Below are 17,951 nucleotides of genomic sequence, written 5' to 3'. Positions count from 1 at the left end.
GGGCATTATTTGTTTAGATTTGTTATTGGTCATTTTTATGTTTTTGGTTTTTTTGTTTTTAAGTCTCAATCAGCATTTCAATGTTTCATGAACATGTTCATAAAGCTCCATCCTTGGGATCTACTTAAGGCTGTAAAGTCCCTAGAAAATGATTAAAAGGTTTCTCCTTTTAAACAAAAACAAATGACTGCTTAGTCCATTGGCTTAGAGTTTTGAATATGTGCTATATTACACCTATAACGAACAATAACAAAAACAAATGCTCGTGTGTTCTGTAAATTATCAGCGAAAAGATACCATTAGGGAAATAAAACATTCATTATAGGAAAACCTTAAATATAATTGCAAAGAGTGCAAAGATCTTAAATACACTGGTTTGGATTTACAGCTACACCCTGTCATTGTAATGGAGCCCCAGAATGCAGGGCCTAATTATGGGCTGCATAGGAACACACCCAACTTAACCACAGAGCTATTTGACATCATCCAGCTTATTCAGGTCAGTTAGAAACCAATGGGATCTAATTACACGATCCTGACCCTCACCCTGAGAGTATGAGATCAGAAATCTGACCTGGTATCGAGTTTATAAATTGTTATTCTAAAATGTCTGCCAGATTATGTTCATAAATTCATAACATGGCCTTTGTATTAAAACAACAAAAAAAATTGTAATCCATTATTGCAATCAAAATACTTTTGCACACTTTTCTGGCTACAAACTTTAGGATCTTCTAATTCTCACTGGCACTTCGCAATTCTGTGTTAATGTTTTCCAGTGAGAAAATAAATTCTGCCTAACAGAACAAACCTATTAAAACAAGATATAATCACCTGACAGAAAAAGACAAGACATTATAAAAAAAATTTATGAAAACAAATTCTGTTTGAACAACTTGTGCTGAGTAAAGAAGGAGATCCTGCATGCTTCATGCTTCGCCCACAGAGCAAGTCTGTAATTGTTCATCTGCCATGTCAGTCCAATTGCCTCTTTCTTTGACAGTAGATGACTTTTGGCCACATTACCATCAAATTACTGAAATACTAGATAAGTTATAATAGCTTATGAAACTATGCAAGTACACAGACACACGTGTCTTTAGACATATCAGTGACCTTTAGCTGCACTGGAATAGTTCTAATATTAGACGTCTGCTGACTATCTGAAGTCATGGTACTCTTAAAATATACAGTTTGTAAAATCCCCTCTAACCCTAAAATACAGTACAGCCAAGTAGGAATTGAGGTGAAGCTGATGCTAAAAAATGAAATTAGACCTTCTCTTATTAGGACATCAGAGAATGCAGATCACAGCAAGCAGTCACTTCACCATTATATATAATACAAAAATTCAGTACGTAGCTAAATAGTACTTACAGCACCACAGGTTATTACACTATACTAGCTACCACTTTTTCATCTAGTTTCACAGTCCTGGCTTTTAGTGCAGCTGCTGCAAATTTCTTTTCTTCACCTTTTGATTTCTGTTCCCAAAATCATATTGAAGAATGAAGACAAGTGTACAAATATATTTTATTTAAAATGACCCTGTAAAAGCTGTTCAATGTTTTTAGCGAAGTTTTGGCCATTTTTAGGGATTACTATTGCTGTATCAATATGTGTCATTGATTTCATCATCGAATGTATTATTACTAGCCCACATAACAGTATTAGGCATATTTCACAAGGAAATCAGCTTCATGAGAGAAAGAACAGAAAAACCACACACACACACACACACACACACACACACACACACACACACGTGAACTACAATATGATATTCATATCTGTTCTCTGGAAACAATTAATTGCATTACATGGTAACTGACTTATTTCTGTCTGATGGTCTATAAAATTGTTCTATCGAGGGTACAAACGTAACTGAGGATGCTCTCTTACATTCTTTTTCTGAAGTGCAGTTTATCCCAAACGTTCTTAAGGAATCCCAAAACACATTACTGTAACACAGAACCATTAAGTATTAGAACAGTGGCAATGTCGGACATGTACAAATTGTATTATGTTCAAATAGTCCATCCTGGTTTTAGTGAAAGCAGCTCTGAGACAGAATAAATGGGCATATAAACACCCCAAGCCACTCTTCAACTATACTGTAGATGCAAAACGATCATTAGAGTAGAATAACTGCATTACTGGATACTGGGTGTGTTCTGTTTTGAAAGCCATGGCTGTATTAGTTAGAGAGAAGCAGAGGCATGAGAGTCTGAGAGCTCGGTGTCTGACGGCATGTGATTTAGATGCCACTTGGGTGCTAAAGACTAGCACCATGCTGCTGGTGTGATCCTGAATAAACACACACTCGGCCCCTGCAGCAATACCAGTGCTAATGCGGTTTTCATCTTGTTCATTCATCCACCTACTGACACCATCTCCATGGGTCTACGGTTCTAATCCAATGTCATGGTTTATGATAAACCCATAAGCATCTAAATGTTTCCAAATCAATAAGCAGCGAAGAACTATCACTTATTCAAAATAGAAGTGATTTTTCTTTTTTGTTTACACAAAGAGTAAGAATTTGTATTTCAATACAGAGGATTTTCCTTATCCTTTTCTTCATTTTCACATGAAAAAGAAAAACAGATTAATACCACACAACTATCTGCACACAATTTTCTGCCCAGTCTTGCAGGTTATTGCTTGCAAAACTGCATAACAACAGCAATGCTGCTTCTTTCATAAGCTATAAAAATTACATGTTGGCTTCTCACATGGGTAGAGATTACAGGATAATCAAGGCTTAGGAGTCCATCCAAAAAGCTCCAAGGCTGATTGCCTTGCTCAGTTATCTCAATCTCCATAAGAGATTAGCCCCTTTTTAACAGATCTGTAAATACCGCCTGAGATCTGCTACCGAGTGGCTTATTGTCCCTGGTGTTTTAAGCGCATGTATCGAATTGCACTATAAAATCCAGTAGTAAATGTTTTATTTTAAACAAGAGCAAATCAACAAAGGGAGGCGTTCAGAATTGTATGCCAGATGCAGTCCTTCAAGTCCAAAGGACGTACGTTTCTTTACATAGGTTAGAAATAAACCACAATAAGACGTGTTAATGTAGGAAAATGATCCGTGTTGGTTGGTGTGATGTGGCCCAACATGAAGTAAAATGAATACTCCCACATCAATAAAAGCATGTCCCAAAGTGTTTTCTTCCTCTTAAAAAAACACAAATTGCAAACAAGTCGGTCAGACTTTTTAAACACATTGTGCGGTTTATCCATTTGCAGTGATGGACAAAGTAAATGTAATTCGTTACTGTACTTAAGTTGCCTTTTCACATATCTGCACTTTATGGAAGTATTTCCATTTGGAGAGACTTAATTTCACTACATTTCAAAGTCAAATATCGTACCTTTTACTCAAATACATTTTTGTTTTGTCATTATGAGTGGATAAAAACTTAAATGGTCAAACACGCAGCAAGCCACCAATCGGGGTAGAGCACGTGATCTGATGTAAACATGTTTTAATCGCCACTTGTTGGTATCTACTTATCACCAACATACAGTTCAGCATCAGCATAACAGCACACAGAACATTTAGAGAGGAATAAATGATGGAAGGAACGCATGACTCGAACTAGTCACAACACTTGTAGACTTATTTGCAAGATTTTCTTAAAGTACACAGTCAACCCCCAAAAATTTGCGGTTCGGAAAATTTGTGGATTCTTGTTTTGGTACCCAACTAGGGGGCTGGGGTCTTAGAATGTAACCCCCACAAGTTCCAGGGGACCACTGTAGTTAAAAAAAAAAAAAAAAAAAAAAAAAAGGTTTTGGGTTCATGATCATTTTCATTCAGCATTTGACTCCTTAATATCATTCTATTAATAGATTGGTGCGCATTAGAGCCTTTTTACATAAACCGAGTTGATTAAGTAACAGTCTTGTGACAAAAATAATGCCATTATAGCTATAATAAATCATAGCACTTTGGATACTTGTGTTTTAAAATGCAAATACTTTTGTACTTTTACCTAAGTGAAAGTATAATGGAAGCAGTTTTACTTTTACTGAAGTATTATTTTACCTAGTGTAGGTCCCCTGGTGGTCTAGTGGTTAAGATGCTGCGCTCTCACCGCTGCGACCCGGGTTCGATTCCCGGTCAGGGAACCATCCCCAGCCACTCTCAGTGCCGGTCCCAAGCCCGGATAATTGGGGAGGGTTGCGTTAGGAAGGGCATCCAGCGTAAAACATATGCCAAATCAAACGTGCGGAGGATCCGCTGTGGCGACCCCTAACGGGAGAAGCCGAAAGCAACTTTATTATTTTACCTAGTGTAGCTCTACTTTAGCACAACTACATGGTTTGTGTAATTCGTCCACCACTGTTTGTTTATGGGTACATTTAATGTTGTGGACCGTTTGTGGGGAGAAAAGGGCTAACTTATGTTATGGAGAAACCTCATACACAATACTAAACTGTCTCAGAAAACTAAACATCTATTACAAAGCACAAACACTGAGGACTCCAAAATGCTAAAGAAAGAAATGGTCGCCATATCGACAACATCGCTATTTTTTTCCATTTTAGAACCATAGCATATTGGAACAAACAATATAAACCTGTAATTTGCTTTGCAGCTGGCATTACTGTCAGAGCTGCCGCTATATATTACCAGTGCTGTAGCACACAAAGCTAATGGACAGTCAGTTTAACCCAGCTAAGGATGATGAAGAAAACCATATCAATGCTGGACCAAAAAAATAAATAAAAAATAAAAAGAGTATAAAACTGCAATATGTATTTTATAATAAGGGCAAATTCACAAGGCCTGAGTGTTGCCAAGACATGGTTAAAGAATCAGTGTGCTGTGGACCTGAAAGATGTCATTCCTCAAGAGTGACAGAAGGAAGGTGGTAGGAGGCACACAGCATGACAAACTGTTTCCCAATCAGGCTGCATCCTTCCCTTAGGATCTCGCAAGCAGTATGGCAAATCAAACACACAGAGACAGAGAGAGACACAGAGAGAGCGAGAGCGAGAGAGAGAGAGAGAGAATGTAAATATATATTGATCATTTCTAAAACAAGAAAAGTCAACATACAATTCAAAACGAAAGCTCATCTTTCACTGACGGTGGTCCGTCTCCTGTAAATAATAATTGTAAGGTTTATATAAACATAAATAGTGAAGACAATTAGCACAGAGAACTGTGTCTGGAACTGAATATGAAAACATTTTTGAATGGAAATAAAGTACAATGAAAAGCGACACTCAAAAAGACCTGTACATATTTAATGATGAGCCTACTTAACAGTTTATCAATATTTTATGATTAAACTAAAGCTAGTAGCTAAAACTACTAACCTCAATTTCGATCTATCTAAACAGTCGTATTCCAGCAATGAAAGACCTAAACACTGCTTTCAAAAGTTGCATTCAGAGCCTCAGGTTACCAAAAAAAAATAAAAATGCTTACAAAGAAAAGCTTAAAAAGAGCAGTGTAGCTTTACACATATGCATTGACGTTTCAGGAGAACCCTTTGTTAAATTCATGTCTAAAATATGAGATTTGCCTGAAGCATGTCTTTTAAAATCATGATGCTGCACTATTCTCACAGGCACATCTAGCTTCAGAGGAACACTTTAACCTACAAACGTAGTAGTGACTATGTTGAAGAAAAAAAGTTTCTGTAGTATACCACTTTTACCTAAACTATATACATGTCTATGTACCGAGAATGTCAAAATAAAAAAATGGACACATTAAAAACATTTATAATTCACAGTGTATTTGTAGCATGAATTATACGAAGTGGGATCAAAGACTAGTTTTGAGACTAGTTTTGTAACAAACCAACAGATGGCTGCACAAGGCTGAACGCACAGTCACAGCGAGCACCCGCCCACATAGGTCATTGTGCCAAAAGACAGTCTTCTGTAAATCGGGAGCTGTGCAAGTTTCATCAAGGAAAGCAAGTTAGAACAAAGGGCAAATGTGAAATTGTGCAAACCTGGGCAAATCTGCCACCGACATGTCAGACATGATTTAATGCCGCAATGAAACGTTCGAGGTGTTATGCGTGGCATGTGCACTTCAAGAGCAAAAGAACATAACTGGAGATCAGAAAGAGCTGCAACAAGCTCAACTCCAGAAATGTCAAAACCATTCAGCCACTTGTGCAACCTGATCGCCAGAGAACAATCAACAACATTGCTTCCATTGTCAGAAGCAACTTTTTACCAACTTTTTGGCAAAAAAAAGAAATAAATAAAATAAAACATCTTAAAAGTAATTCCATAAAATTAAATAAGTTGAAACATTATATAGTTTACATGTAATACTTGTAGACCCCATTTGGTTAATATAAATGCGTGTAAGCATATGTATACAAGTTAATTTCTTCCATCCTTTATTCACTCCCTCAATATGTGGAATTGTCGGAATCTTCTCCTTTTTTAGAGAAATACGATATTTTCCGGACTATAAGCCGCTACTTTTTTCCCCCACGCTTTGAACCCTGCGGCTTAAACAACGCATCGGCTAATATGTGGATTTTTCCTGGGTTTTTCCCGGTTCACAAGCTTCAAGATAAAAAACTGAGCCCCATAACATTAGACCAATGAAATTGCCGAACGGGTTCAGGTGAACCAATGAAACTCTTTATATTAAATCAGATGCGCTCCCACTGAATCGGGCCGCACTACATCATAAATATGGATGATGTTCCCTTTGACGTTTGACCTGCCGCTCACTCGGACTGTCAACAGGAAAGCGAATCATTCGTCACGCTGAAAACAACCGGGCGTGAAAAAATGCACTTCACCTGTGTTCTGAGCTGCACGGCATCGGGAGAAAAGATTCACCGATGGTGATTTTTAAATGCATGACGATGCAAAAAGAAAAACTCTCGAGAGAAATTGTTGTGAAAGGAAGGAGGAAGACAGTGAATAATGACTTTCTTGGTAGGCTACTGTTTAGATATAAGCCGTGTAACAGACAGTCTTTCATTAAAGCCTGTGTAAAGTTTAGTTTCAATTTAGGAACCTGCGGCTTATAGACAGGTGCAGCATATTTATAAAATTCAGAGGGTACGGCTTATATTTGGGTTCACTTAATAGTCTGAAAATTACGGGTACTTGAAGCTGTATATAAAACACTAAAGAATCCATAGCGTTTGCCGCTTACCCTGAAGTAAATATATACACACTTTTGCTAGCAGTTTGGAAAGCTAGTTGTATCCTTCCAAGGTCTACTGTATATGACCTGATCGTGAATTAATCACATCATTTCAGTGTATCGATTTTTTTTTTTTTTTTGCATCTCAGCTGCTTCTGATGATTCTAAAGACTAGCTTTACTAACATTGCTAGTTTTTTGTGGACACGTCCCATTTCCTGGCTAGCTAATTTGCCAGCAACTAAAATATTATACTTGCATGTAAATATCTTAACAGTTCAATCAGAACGAAAATAATGTATTCAGATAAATGTATATGATATGTATAAAATCCAAATCAAGAAATAAGAAGTTTTAAAGTGCTAGAAAGATAAATAAAACTCCTACTGGCTCGCAGCGAACATTTCTCAGAGAACATAGATATGAGAAGCTTACTTAAGAACAAAACTCTTACAGGCCAGAGTGAGAGTACTGCGCAAAGCTTTCGAGAATGTTGCTCATCATGTTTCAGGTATGTGGGACAAATCCACAACACTGCAGCGTACACAGAGAATACACTGGTCACCCCTGTTAGCTTAATTCTTTTGAGGAGAAAAAAGTATTGGAGACAGATTTCACTCGTTCCTTACGACCTAAAGCTTTATATGTCAATACAGCATTCGACTGAAAATCCCAAACACATGAAAAAGCGATGTTTTTACAAATTTTCCTTCTCCGAAAAATACTGTATATTCCAAATACCTGATTTACACAAAAAAAAGCAAGAATGTGTGTTTGCACTAACTCATCAAAATGCTAGCTGGATGCACATCCCATTACTACACCTGCACAAGATGTCCAACATTCAACCACCTTTCAATACTCCACTGTGCTAAACAATATGAGAATGGAAACAAGTTTCATGGTACACAGCATCTGCTTAAGGTAGTTTGAACTTAACAGCAAGGTGTTTAGCTTAAAATGCTAATATACACTGCCTGTCCAAATAAAGTCACCACCTGATTTTAACTAAACAATTGGATAATTAGTACATGGATGATTATGTTTCAGATGACTGATACAGTGAGTAGCTTTTGATTTAATAAACAACCATGTTTTAAAGACATCCTGTGGTCGTGGAAAAGATGCTAATCTGTTTCAGAAGGGTCAAACTATTGGCATGCATCAAGCAAAGACAACATCTTAGGAGATTGCTGAAACTGCTGGAATTGGGTTAAGATCTGTCCAACGCATTATTAAAAACTGAATGGATAGTGGGGAACCATCATCTTCGAGGAAAAAAAGCTTGAATGATCGTGATTGGCGATCAGGTAAACGTCAAATCAAATTGTAAAAAAACAACAGTAGAACTCACGGCTATGTTTAATAGTAAAAGTAAGAACATTTTTCACACGTACAATGCGAAGGGAACTCATTGGGTTGGGACTAAACAACTGTAGTCTTGAGGCAGTGAGGCTAATCTGGAAAAAAGGCTTCAATTTGCTAAGAAACAAAAATTGGACTCTGAAGTAATGAAAGAAGAGAGGGGGATGAACTGATGCGCCTGTCATGCCTAGTGCCTACTGTACAAGCCTGTGGGGGCAGTGCTATGATCTGGGGTTGCCCCAGAAGGTCGGGTCAACAGTAGATTCAGCAACGTTATGTGCCTAAAGAATGAGGTCAGCTGACTGAATATACTGAATGACCAGGTTATTCCATCAATGGATTTTTTATTCCCTGATAGGACGGGCAAATTCCAAGATGACAATGCCAGGATTCGTCAGGCTCAAATTGTTAAAAAAAAAAAAAAAAGAAAAAAAAGAAAGAAAAAGTGTTGCAGGGAGCATGAGACATCCTTTTCACACATGGATTAGCCACCACAGAGTCCAAACCTTAAACCATCATCAATAAAAGATCTTGGTGAAATATTACTGCAACTCTGGACAGGAATAAATGCATCATTGCAGAAGCTTATCAAAACGATGCCACGGCGAATGCAGTGATTTGGGCATTTGATAAAATAGAGGGTCTCCTTGGATTTTCATGCACAACATTCTCTATAGCAGTTGTCTTATCTTTAAAAAGCCAGTGTTGCTGCAAGCTTTCATTTCAGCCAAAAATTAGGTAAGCTTGATGGTTGCTTGCAGACCAAGATGAACCGATTTTACAAGTGGAATCAGGTGTAGAATGAAAGCCTGCCTCCACATCAGCACTTTAAAGATAAGGCTGAATTGCTTCTACTCCAGAATTTACACAAATTGGAAGGGGGAAAAAAAAAAAAACCATTTTGGGCAGAATTATTTCTTCTTCTTGAACAAAAAGGTCAGAGGAAAAGATCCAGACTACTTTATGCTACATTTCTCAAATAGCCACTCTTTGTAAATGTGGTTAGCAGGACTGGTTAGCACCGCACATCAAACATTCGAAAGACCCCAAAAGAATCTGAGGCTGCACTGGGCACAAGTTTAATGGAAATATGCTTGGGGTTTTGCCAATGTGCCATTTGATTTTATGTGAAGAGACATAAAGGAGTTGACTTGGCAGAAATTATTTCTACATTTTCCATTGTACTTGGTGGAATTGAAATCGAACACCATTGAGTCAAGCAGTGGCCATGTGGTCATTCAAGGCCACGTTCAAAACTACACATCATCAGTTGAAATAGTATACAATTTAGCAAATTGTGGGATATGAAAGAATCATGTATAATTCTATTTAGTGCAGTAACAAGCCATTTCAAATGCAACCATAACCGCTATTTCAAAACGGCTGTCACGTGAAATAATAGACAATTTCGAGATTTCATTTGATCCATCTGCAATTGATCTTGCACCTATTAAACTTACCAACTTTAGTCCTTAGCTCTGTGTTCTGTATGTAGCTCTATGTTGTGTAGTATGATGCAGCTCTAATTGTTTTTATGTAGCTTTAGGGTTCTGGAGAAACATTGCATCATTTCACTATGTACTGTGTCAGCTATATATGGTTAAAATGACAATAAAAGCTTTTTGACTTGGGGGGGGGGTGTTAACATGTGAACTCCCTGTTTACGGTGTACAGTTACTTTTTGTAGTAATAATGACAAATTGTGAGATCATTGACTGTGCAATAAGAGATCAGATTTTTCCCCACAAAAAAGCGTGGGATTGCTGCTATCCTGACTCAAAGCCAAGAACGTCCACCCAAATGGTCCCCCAGCATGAGGAAGGAAGCACAATCTTCTGATGTCACCAGAGAAAGCTTTTCATAGAAAGCCTTTTGTCCAGATCTAAGGTGGAGTCAAGAACAGAAGGTTCATAAAAGAGCACTGCAACTGTTCCACATCACACTTATTCAACATTAATGTATTCAATCTGTTTAACTCATGTATATAAAATAGACATTACTTGACCTCTCTCTGTCTGACCACATTGCTGCAATTGACGTAAATGTTCTCTGTTCACAGATATCCGAGTAGCATAAGACATTACATACAATCCTACATTTATACAATAGAAAAATTGTTCTACATACAGAATATTTACACACACAAGAGTTCATGGTGGCATTCGTCTCTCAGCGAGGAGAATACTGCTGATGCCAGAGCGATGCATTATGCTCCTTCTGACGTGGACAAAACGTCATATTGGTGGCATGATTTGTAGACTTTCTATTTTACGCTTCACAGATTCAAGTTCTCAGGAGTTTGTTTTACAGGGTGTTCAGCACGTCCATTGGTTTCCTCCTATCCCAAAAACACATGCTTGTAAATAATTGTACCTTTCGTTGAAGTACGTGTATAACCACACGCCGAGATTAACCGAAATCCCATTAGGTTTCTATTCATAATTCATGCATGGTTTTCCGAATGCAATCAATGAAAATACCATACTGTGTTACCCATCATGTCTGTTTTGCATCCTATAGGAACTGACAACCCCCTGACGTGACATGGTTAAAGAACAGATCATGTGAATACCACGACTCATCGAAACACCCACACATCTGGAACATCTGCACCTGATCACCAGGATGCTGACAGCTCAGATGGAACAAAGTGTTCACGTTCAATGCTTCTGCAACACCAAGAAAGCCAGCATCGCGATGAGGAAACGATACACAGCCTACAGGTCGCAGTGCTGCGGCTGCAGTGTCACACACATCACGTGACGCATTGGAGGTTTTTATTCGGAACAAATCCTGGGCTCCAGAAAACACAATGGGGAAGGAGTTCATCACAGCTCAACACCTGGGTCCAGATCACAGAGAAACCCCGAGCAGGAAAGCTGTCTGGGCTTTAAAACCCATGAGCCCTGCTGTCAGTGAGGTTGTGTAATGCCAGGATTCGGGGATGTGTTGTAACGTGTCGTGGCTCAATCACGCCTTAATGAATGTACTGATGACACGCACAGGACACATGAGGATACACAAGTCTCTAGATCAACTTTGTACTGTTTTTAATGAATGGTCGTATAATAGAAAGAGACCCAATGAAAAGAAAACCCCAAGTAAAATCAAGCCCCTAATGCAGTTGCCGTGGACATGATTTGATAAAACCAAACTAAACTCCTCAAACATGAAACTCTACTGAAAGATTTGATGGACATTAGGAGACAAATCGCCACGTGGTGAAGCTGAGACGCCCTCAGCCTCTTCTGCAGAGCATAACGCTTGATGAAGAAGATATGGTTTCTTTTTTTTTTTTGTAGGTTCAAACTAATAAATCATGACTTACGTGTTTGGATTTGGACTAAATCACTACGATCTTCACGATCCATGTTTCTGTGTTGGTCAGATTGTCGCTAATGGATTCTCCGGAGCTGTATATTCATCCCTCCAAAATAAAAAAATTTAAAGGACAAACCCAGTCGTTTTTTTTTCTTTATCTCTCTCGCTCGCTCGCTCGCTCGCTCGCTCTCCGTTTATCCAGGCAAGAAAGCAGGAAAAATGTCAGCGGAGGAGTAGGAAATCTGATTTTGTAAAAACACACACACACACACAATCCTAACACAACAGCTGATGGTGATATGTTGGCACTCAGGTCGTCCCACAACCGTAGCCGAATTTTTGGACCGTACCATTACATCTTAGAGGGGAAAATACTTACCCGTTTGAACTTTTTTATTATGACTTTACCTCTTCAGGCTGTTTACATTTCACATTTAAATCCATACACTTTTATACTATCTCATTTCGATTTATGTGCACGAGAACAATGTTTTATCGTGTCCCAACGTTCTGAGATTGTTTACGGATTTCCCTGCTCTCTCCATGCGTTGGATCCTACGCCAGAGCCTCGCTTTTAAACCGGTTGGGCGCTCAGCTGATTTCACTGGTATGTCAGTATTTTAGGTTGTAGGTTTCGCGTACAAGTTGGAGTAAATATATATTCTAATATTTAATAAACATATTGAATGTTAAATGTATTGACTTTAAATATATATTATGAATACTTGCATAATTGGGGTTGGACAATGTCAATTAAATAGTCTCTGATACCATGTCTGCATGAAAGCATATATTTTCATAGTAATATTTAAAAAGCATAATAATCTGCCATTTTGGGAGGTTTTGCATGTCTTCCAACTCTTATATTTTAATTTTATAAAACATTTTATGCATTTAGGCATGTTTGCCTCACAGCCTCACATCTACTGGTTTGGGGGGGGTTTAAAATCCTCCTCTGTGTTTAATGCAGTGGATTTCCTCTGTATGCACCGGGTTTCCTCCCCAATCCAAAAACACAATGTAGGCTGATTGGTATTTCTAAATTATGCATAGTATGTGTGCTCATAAAGGATGTCCTGCACCTTGATCCTCAGGATAGGCTTTCCCTGCAACCCTGTGTAGGATAGAGTGTATAAAAGATGAATGGATAGATGTTAGCATGAAAATTGACCTCATACGGCATCGTGTATGCTTTTTTCACTGTACTTCATTGTACACTGCCAGGTGCATTTCCAGTAGCCCCTGATACATTCAGAAATGCAACAATGAGCAGACAAATGAAGCTAAACTGTGCTACTCTTTGTCACCTGTAGGCCACAATAGGAACAGGGATGCAGTGTGCTGAGGAGGGTTGGGGAAAATGGCACACTTGAGTGGGGACGCACAGTCCCGCCACACACCCAGTGGGGCTCTTTTGTGCAGCTGTTGGCTCGTGCTAACGCACAAAGCCAAAGAGCCACCTGTCACTGCAACTGGACAGAAAAAAGGAGTATGGGGGGAGGGGAGGAGGGGTACGTCGAAGATCAGGACAAGTGAAAGTGCTGCAGCAGAGACGGGCAAAAAGCAGACTTTTTGTAATAATGTATTGTATTGCGTTTTGATGATTATAAAATGTAATATATTATTTGTTCTTACAATTTTCACTTTTTTTGGTGACATCCAGAATTGTTCTGCCAGTAAGCTTTGATTTTCACTCACACTAAGGGTTGGTTCTTGTTTGAAACGAAGTAGGATTGTTAAAGGAACCTCTGATAAGCTTGTATTGAGTGATATTCCAGTTAGAGATTCACACAAAACCCTTGAGTGTATGGGAATGAGCTTTATCAGCTGGGGAAACAGCACCACTGAGCTTGTTCAAAGCCACAGATATACAGACATATGGACATAAATAGATGTTAGGAGACAGTATGGAGTTTAAGTGTAGGTGCACATGAAAAGAGTCCATCGTCTGTTGGAGGAGAGAATAAGGGGTTCATTTCAAGCAGCAGTCTTACTCTCTCTTTATATCGGTCTTACTTATGTATAGATATGCACACAGGAAACACATGTACTATACACACACATGCATCCATTCACAAATACAGCCTGAATTTCTTTGTGGGAAATCAGAGTGAAAATTGCAGGCCTTAAGCTGAATACAGAAGCAAGAGATCCAGGCTCGAGGTAAACAGCACACACAATAGAGCATGATGTAAGCACATGAGCAGTGAAACAGCCAGCAGAGAGGCAGTGAACAGCATGCTGTTCATAAGAGTTACCTGAAAACCTGAAAACACCCCCCCCACACACACACACACACACACACACACACACTACTTTCACTGACATAGAAAAAAGTAGGGTATTTATATTTTTTGTCCCAAAATGGTGCTCAATACGTCACATCGCACCAAATCAGGCTAGAAAGTTTCATTGTAATGTAAATAAAAGAGGGGGGAAAAAAGATGCTTTTTATGATGTTAAATTGTAGCACACATTCTCTAAAAAAAAAAAAATTCTGTGATGAGATTATTTCAATGGTTTACGGTGATGAAGCATACCTTTTGTGTCATAGAGCCTAGGGGTCACTTTACTGAGTAACCAGGGTCATCAGTGGCCCCTTAATCAAACACAATGGCTTGAATGGCAAGAATATCCCCCACGTGTACTTAGCTATCCAGAGCCAGAGCAGAGTATCTACGAACTAGAAATGAACTAAATTCATTTCTGCAGATCTGCACAAAACCAAAATTCCTCAGATCTAATCAGACATGCATGTGATGTGAAACAGGTGCATTTTTGTTAAAAAGCAACAAGGCAGCGTAGCTCAACTCTAAGAAACAGTATATGTATAATAAAGTGTAATAATAAATATGCATATAATTATACCTGGTGAATTTGCTCAGACATGCTAAATACATACGAGCTCAATAGTGCACACATCACTATACCGGCTTCATGAAATAATATGACATATTATACATTAGAAAATGCAAAAATATTCTTTTTTTTTTTCTCGAAAAAGCATTTTTATTTGGTCACTCAGTATATTTACTAGTAATTTTACTTATACAAATCAGTTCCATACTACTCCCAAGCACTCGTGCACACACTTTTGATGTACTATACAAGTTGTATTTGAGGCCCAGCCCAGCCCCGAACACCTCCTACTCTACTGTCGTGTGCACAGGCTTCTACCCCCCTCCAGCTTACTATCCTCCCTTTCTATTCTCTTTCATTACCATGATAAATGAAAGGCTGAGTGGAAAGAGAAGGGAAAGGACTAAATGAACCCGAGACTCCCCCACACGCAACCAGTGAATTCTTGCAAACATTTCCAACCCCTGTTAAGAAATTTGTATTTAAGTGTAGCATAAGGTTTAAGGGAATTATGACTACATGATGAGAGTTCAGATGTGCTATTTGCAGCAGTTCCTCATCAAAAAAGGACAAGCAGCTTGGACATGAAATGAAGCCTCTCGGCAAAAGACCTTGACCACTCGTATGTGACACAGTCAGACTGCAGGCTGAAGCTGCATGTGAATAGAGAGCCGTGAAGGCCGGCTGTTATTTGACGTTAAATAGATGGACGAGTGGCAGCAGGACACACACACACACACACAAGCTCAGTGGGTTAAGATCACATTGGGTGAAAAGGTCAGAGATCAGTTGGGCTTCACTGCATTCGAGTGCTCACTTTCTCTTTAAAATCTAATGCAGAGACACAGTGATGCAAAAAGATGCACCTAAAACAAGATTACTGATGTATGCATTGCAATAATAATAATAATAATAATAATAATAACGCCTTGTTGTGCTTCATGGTACAAACTAATAGATTTTTCCATATAATTGTACATTAGACTACACAACATAAATCTAATAGGACAAAGCGTGTGGCCAGAATCACTCACTGTTTTATTATCTGTGTAGAGGTTATAAAGTGAAGCACATTAAAATGTTGAATCTTTTACATAGTGACTGGAGCTTCAGCGCATCACATTCACTTGTCAAATGGCATTCATGTCATCAGATACAGCTTCCTAAAGTCATTAAACATAATGATGGTGAAATAAGAGCCATCAAAAATGAGCACTGATCAAGAACAGAATCTCAACATGGCTTGAGGGCAAATGCAAGAAAGAAATGAGGTACTTTGGTTATCACCTATGAATGCCTGGGGATGTATAGTCCAACATTTTTAAAGAAAAATGATCTAAATTAATTTAAATACACAACAACATTATTAAAGTCAACCCGGCACTTTAGTACCCAAAGTCTGTGGAATCGGAAAGGTAAATTAACAGGCCACATATGATGTGTGCAAAGGAAAAATGCTTTAGCAGCTTTTTACCAAGAGTTTATAATCTTTATCTCTTCATGCTATGTGGTGGCTTAATCCACAACCCCCCAAGTGGGTAATCCTCCTCCTGCAGAACTCATTCGACCGAAATCTTAACCGTTCCTTACTTAAGGCTTTTGATAGATCTCGTCACCGCTAACAAAGAAATGACATGAATCTGAAACTGGGGCAAAAGCCAGCAATCCGAAATGATATGAGAAAAATAATACTTCATTAATTTCCTCTACAAGATTGAATTGGGACCATTGTGAAAATCAGCAGCATTTAACAACACAAAGCTGTGTAGACCAGCATCAGATTTCCACAAGAAAACACAAGCTCTTTAAACTGAATTCAGACTGTAACAGCTAAACCCTTTAACTGCTTTCAATAATATCTTATGAGCAATTTATCTGAAATTTGAACTGGATGTATTGCACAAAGAAAAGAGAACTAGGATCAGTATGAATGTATAAAAGTCATAGTGAAAGTCTTCAAAAGTTTTACCACCTCAATTTAATCAGATAACAGAGTGGATGCTCGGAATTGTAATGCTTTCAATTGAATGTTTTTCAAGTTTCATGTTCTGGAATTAAAGTATCCTCAGTGATCAAGACAATCAATGCCGTCTTCTATCAAGCAGGACAAAGACGCCAGCATGAAAATGCCTGTTAGACCAGTCATGTGACACAGACTGCCTGTAAGCAGGGAGCACTGACTCATCTGCCAAACCCAAACACCAGCACATTCTTGTAGGTACAACTTCATAATGTCTCCTTGTCCATTTCATTATATTACACTCATAACCCAACCCATATCCTTGCTTCCTGGAACATGGTAAAAACACCTCATAACAGTCAGCTGAGTGATAACACTACTGGATAAAGTCCAGAACCAGCAGTGAGTGAGACACACCAATCCACAGACACAAAACTTAACCCTGTGTGTGTGTGTGTGTGTGTGTGTGTGTGTGTGTGTGTGTGTGTGTGTGTGTAATAAACCTACTGTAAACACAATGGCAGGTGAAAAATAAGCTGGACCTATCAGAAACCATGACTGAGGCCGAGTGGATTGTGAATAAACCACTAGAAATGGATTGTGTTTCTAGCGCCCTCACCTGATGGATTCATGTAAGTACACAGGGCAAACGGTTAAAAAAATTTAATCATAAATCCTGTGGAAAAACTAAATTAAAATAAAAAACTAATAAAAATACATAAATAAATAAAATACCACGCAAGTTTCAACACACACAATTCTCCCTGTGTCTCATTAATGTAATGAAGTGGCAAGCATGTACATGTCCAAAGTCAAAACATCTCTCATGTAACAATATAATGAGATAAATTAGTAATTTAGTAATGGAATTTTCAGCTGCCATTCTCCAGTTTAATCCTTACAAATGAATGTGCAGTAACACAAAACATGGGATACACACAAACACAAACAAACACACACACACACACACACACACACACACACACACACACACACACACACACACACACACACACGCAGATAGGAGGGGAATAAGTGGGTGGCTGGAACACAAAAAAGTGAGACAGCTGTTGCTACGGTGAAGTCAACAGTATGAAAACACGAAGGATGTTCAAACTGTTCAGAGCTGCCTCACATCCACCACACTGCCCTGACTGATGTCAAGTTAGGAAAATATTTGAACTATTTGGCCCAGACTTGCAACCCTACATCTATTACATATATCTTCTTCTTTTGGCTTCTCCCATTAGGGGTTTGCCACAGCGGACCATCCTTCTTCATACCCCCTGTCCTCTACATC

General features: G+C 38.6%; 1 protein-coding gene across 6 annotated transcripts in view; it reads right to left on the bottom strand.

The window, feature by feature from the left end:
* map7d1a (MAP7 domain containing 1a) overlaps window positions 1-12,150 on the bottom strand; it is a 43,286-nt gene extending 31,136 nt beyond the window's left edge. For 4 of the 6 annotated variants that reach the window (XM_083550336.1, XM_083550337.1, XM_083550338.1 and 1 more), the window contains exon 1: window positions 11,840-12,130. In XM_083550336.1, the coding sequence (XP_083406462.1) occupies window positions 11,840-11,882 (43 nt within the window). In that variant the 5' untranslated portion in view covers window positions 11,883-12,130. Of the gene's footprint in view, window positions 1-11,839 lie in introns of all 6 variants that reach the window. The other 2 variants (XM_083550340.1, XM_083550339.1) reach the window with 2 other exon arrangements.
* Window positions 12,151-17,951: the final 5,801 nt, after the last annotated feature.

This window comes from Silurus aristotelis (assembly GCF_946808225.1).
Source record: "Silurus aristotelis genome assembly, chromosome: 1".
Lineage (NCBI taxonomy): Eukaryota > Metazoa > Chordata > Actinopteri > Siluriformes > Siluridae > Silurus > Silurus aristotelis.
This window is presented reverse-complemented; position numbering and strand designations above follow the sequence as displayed.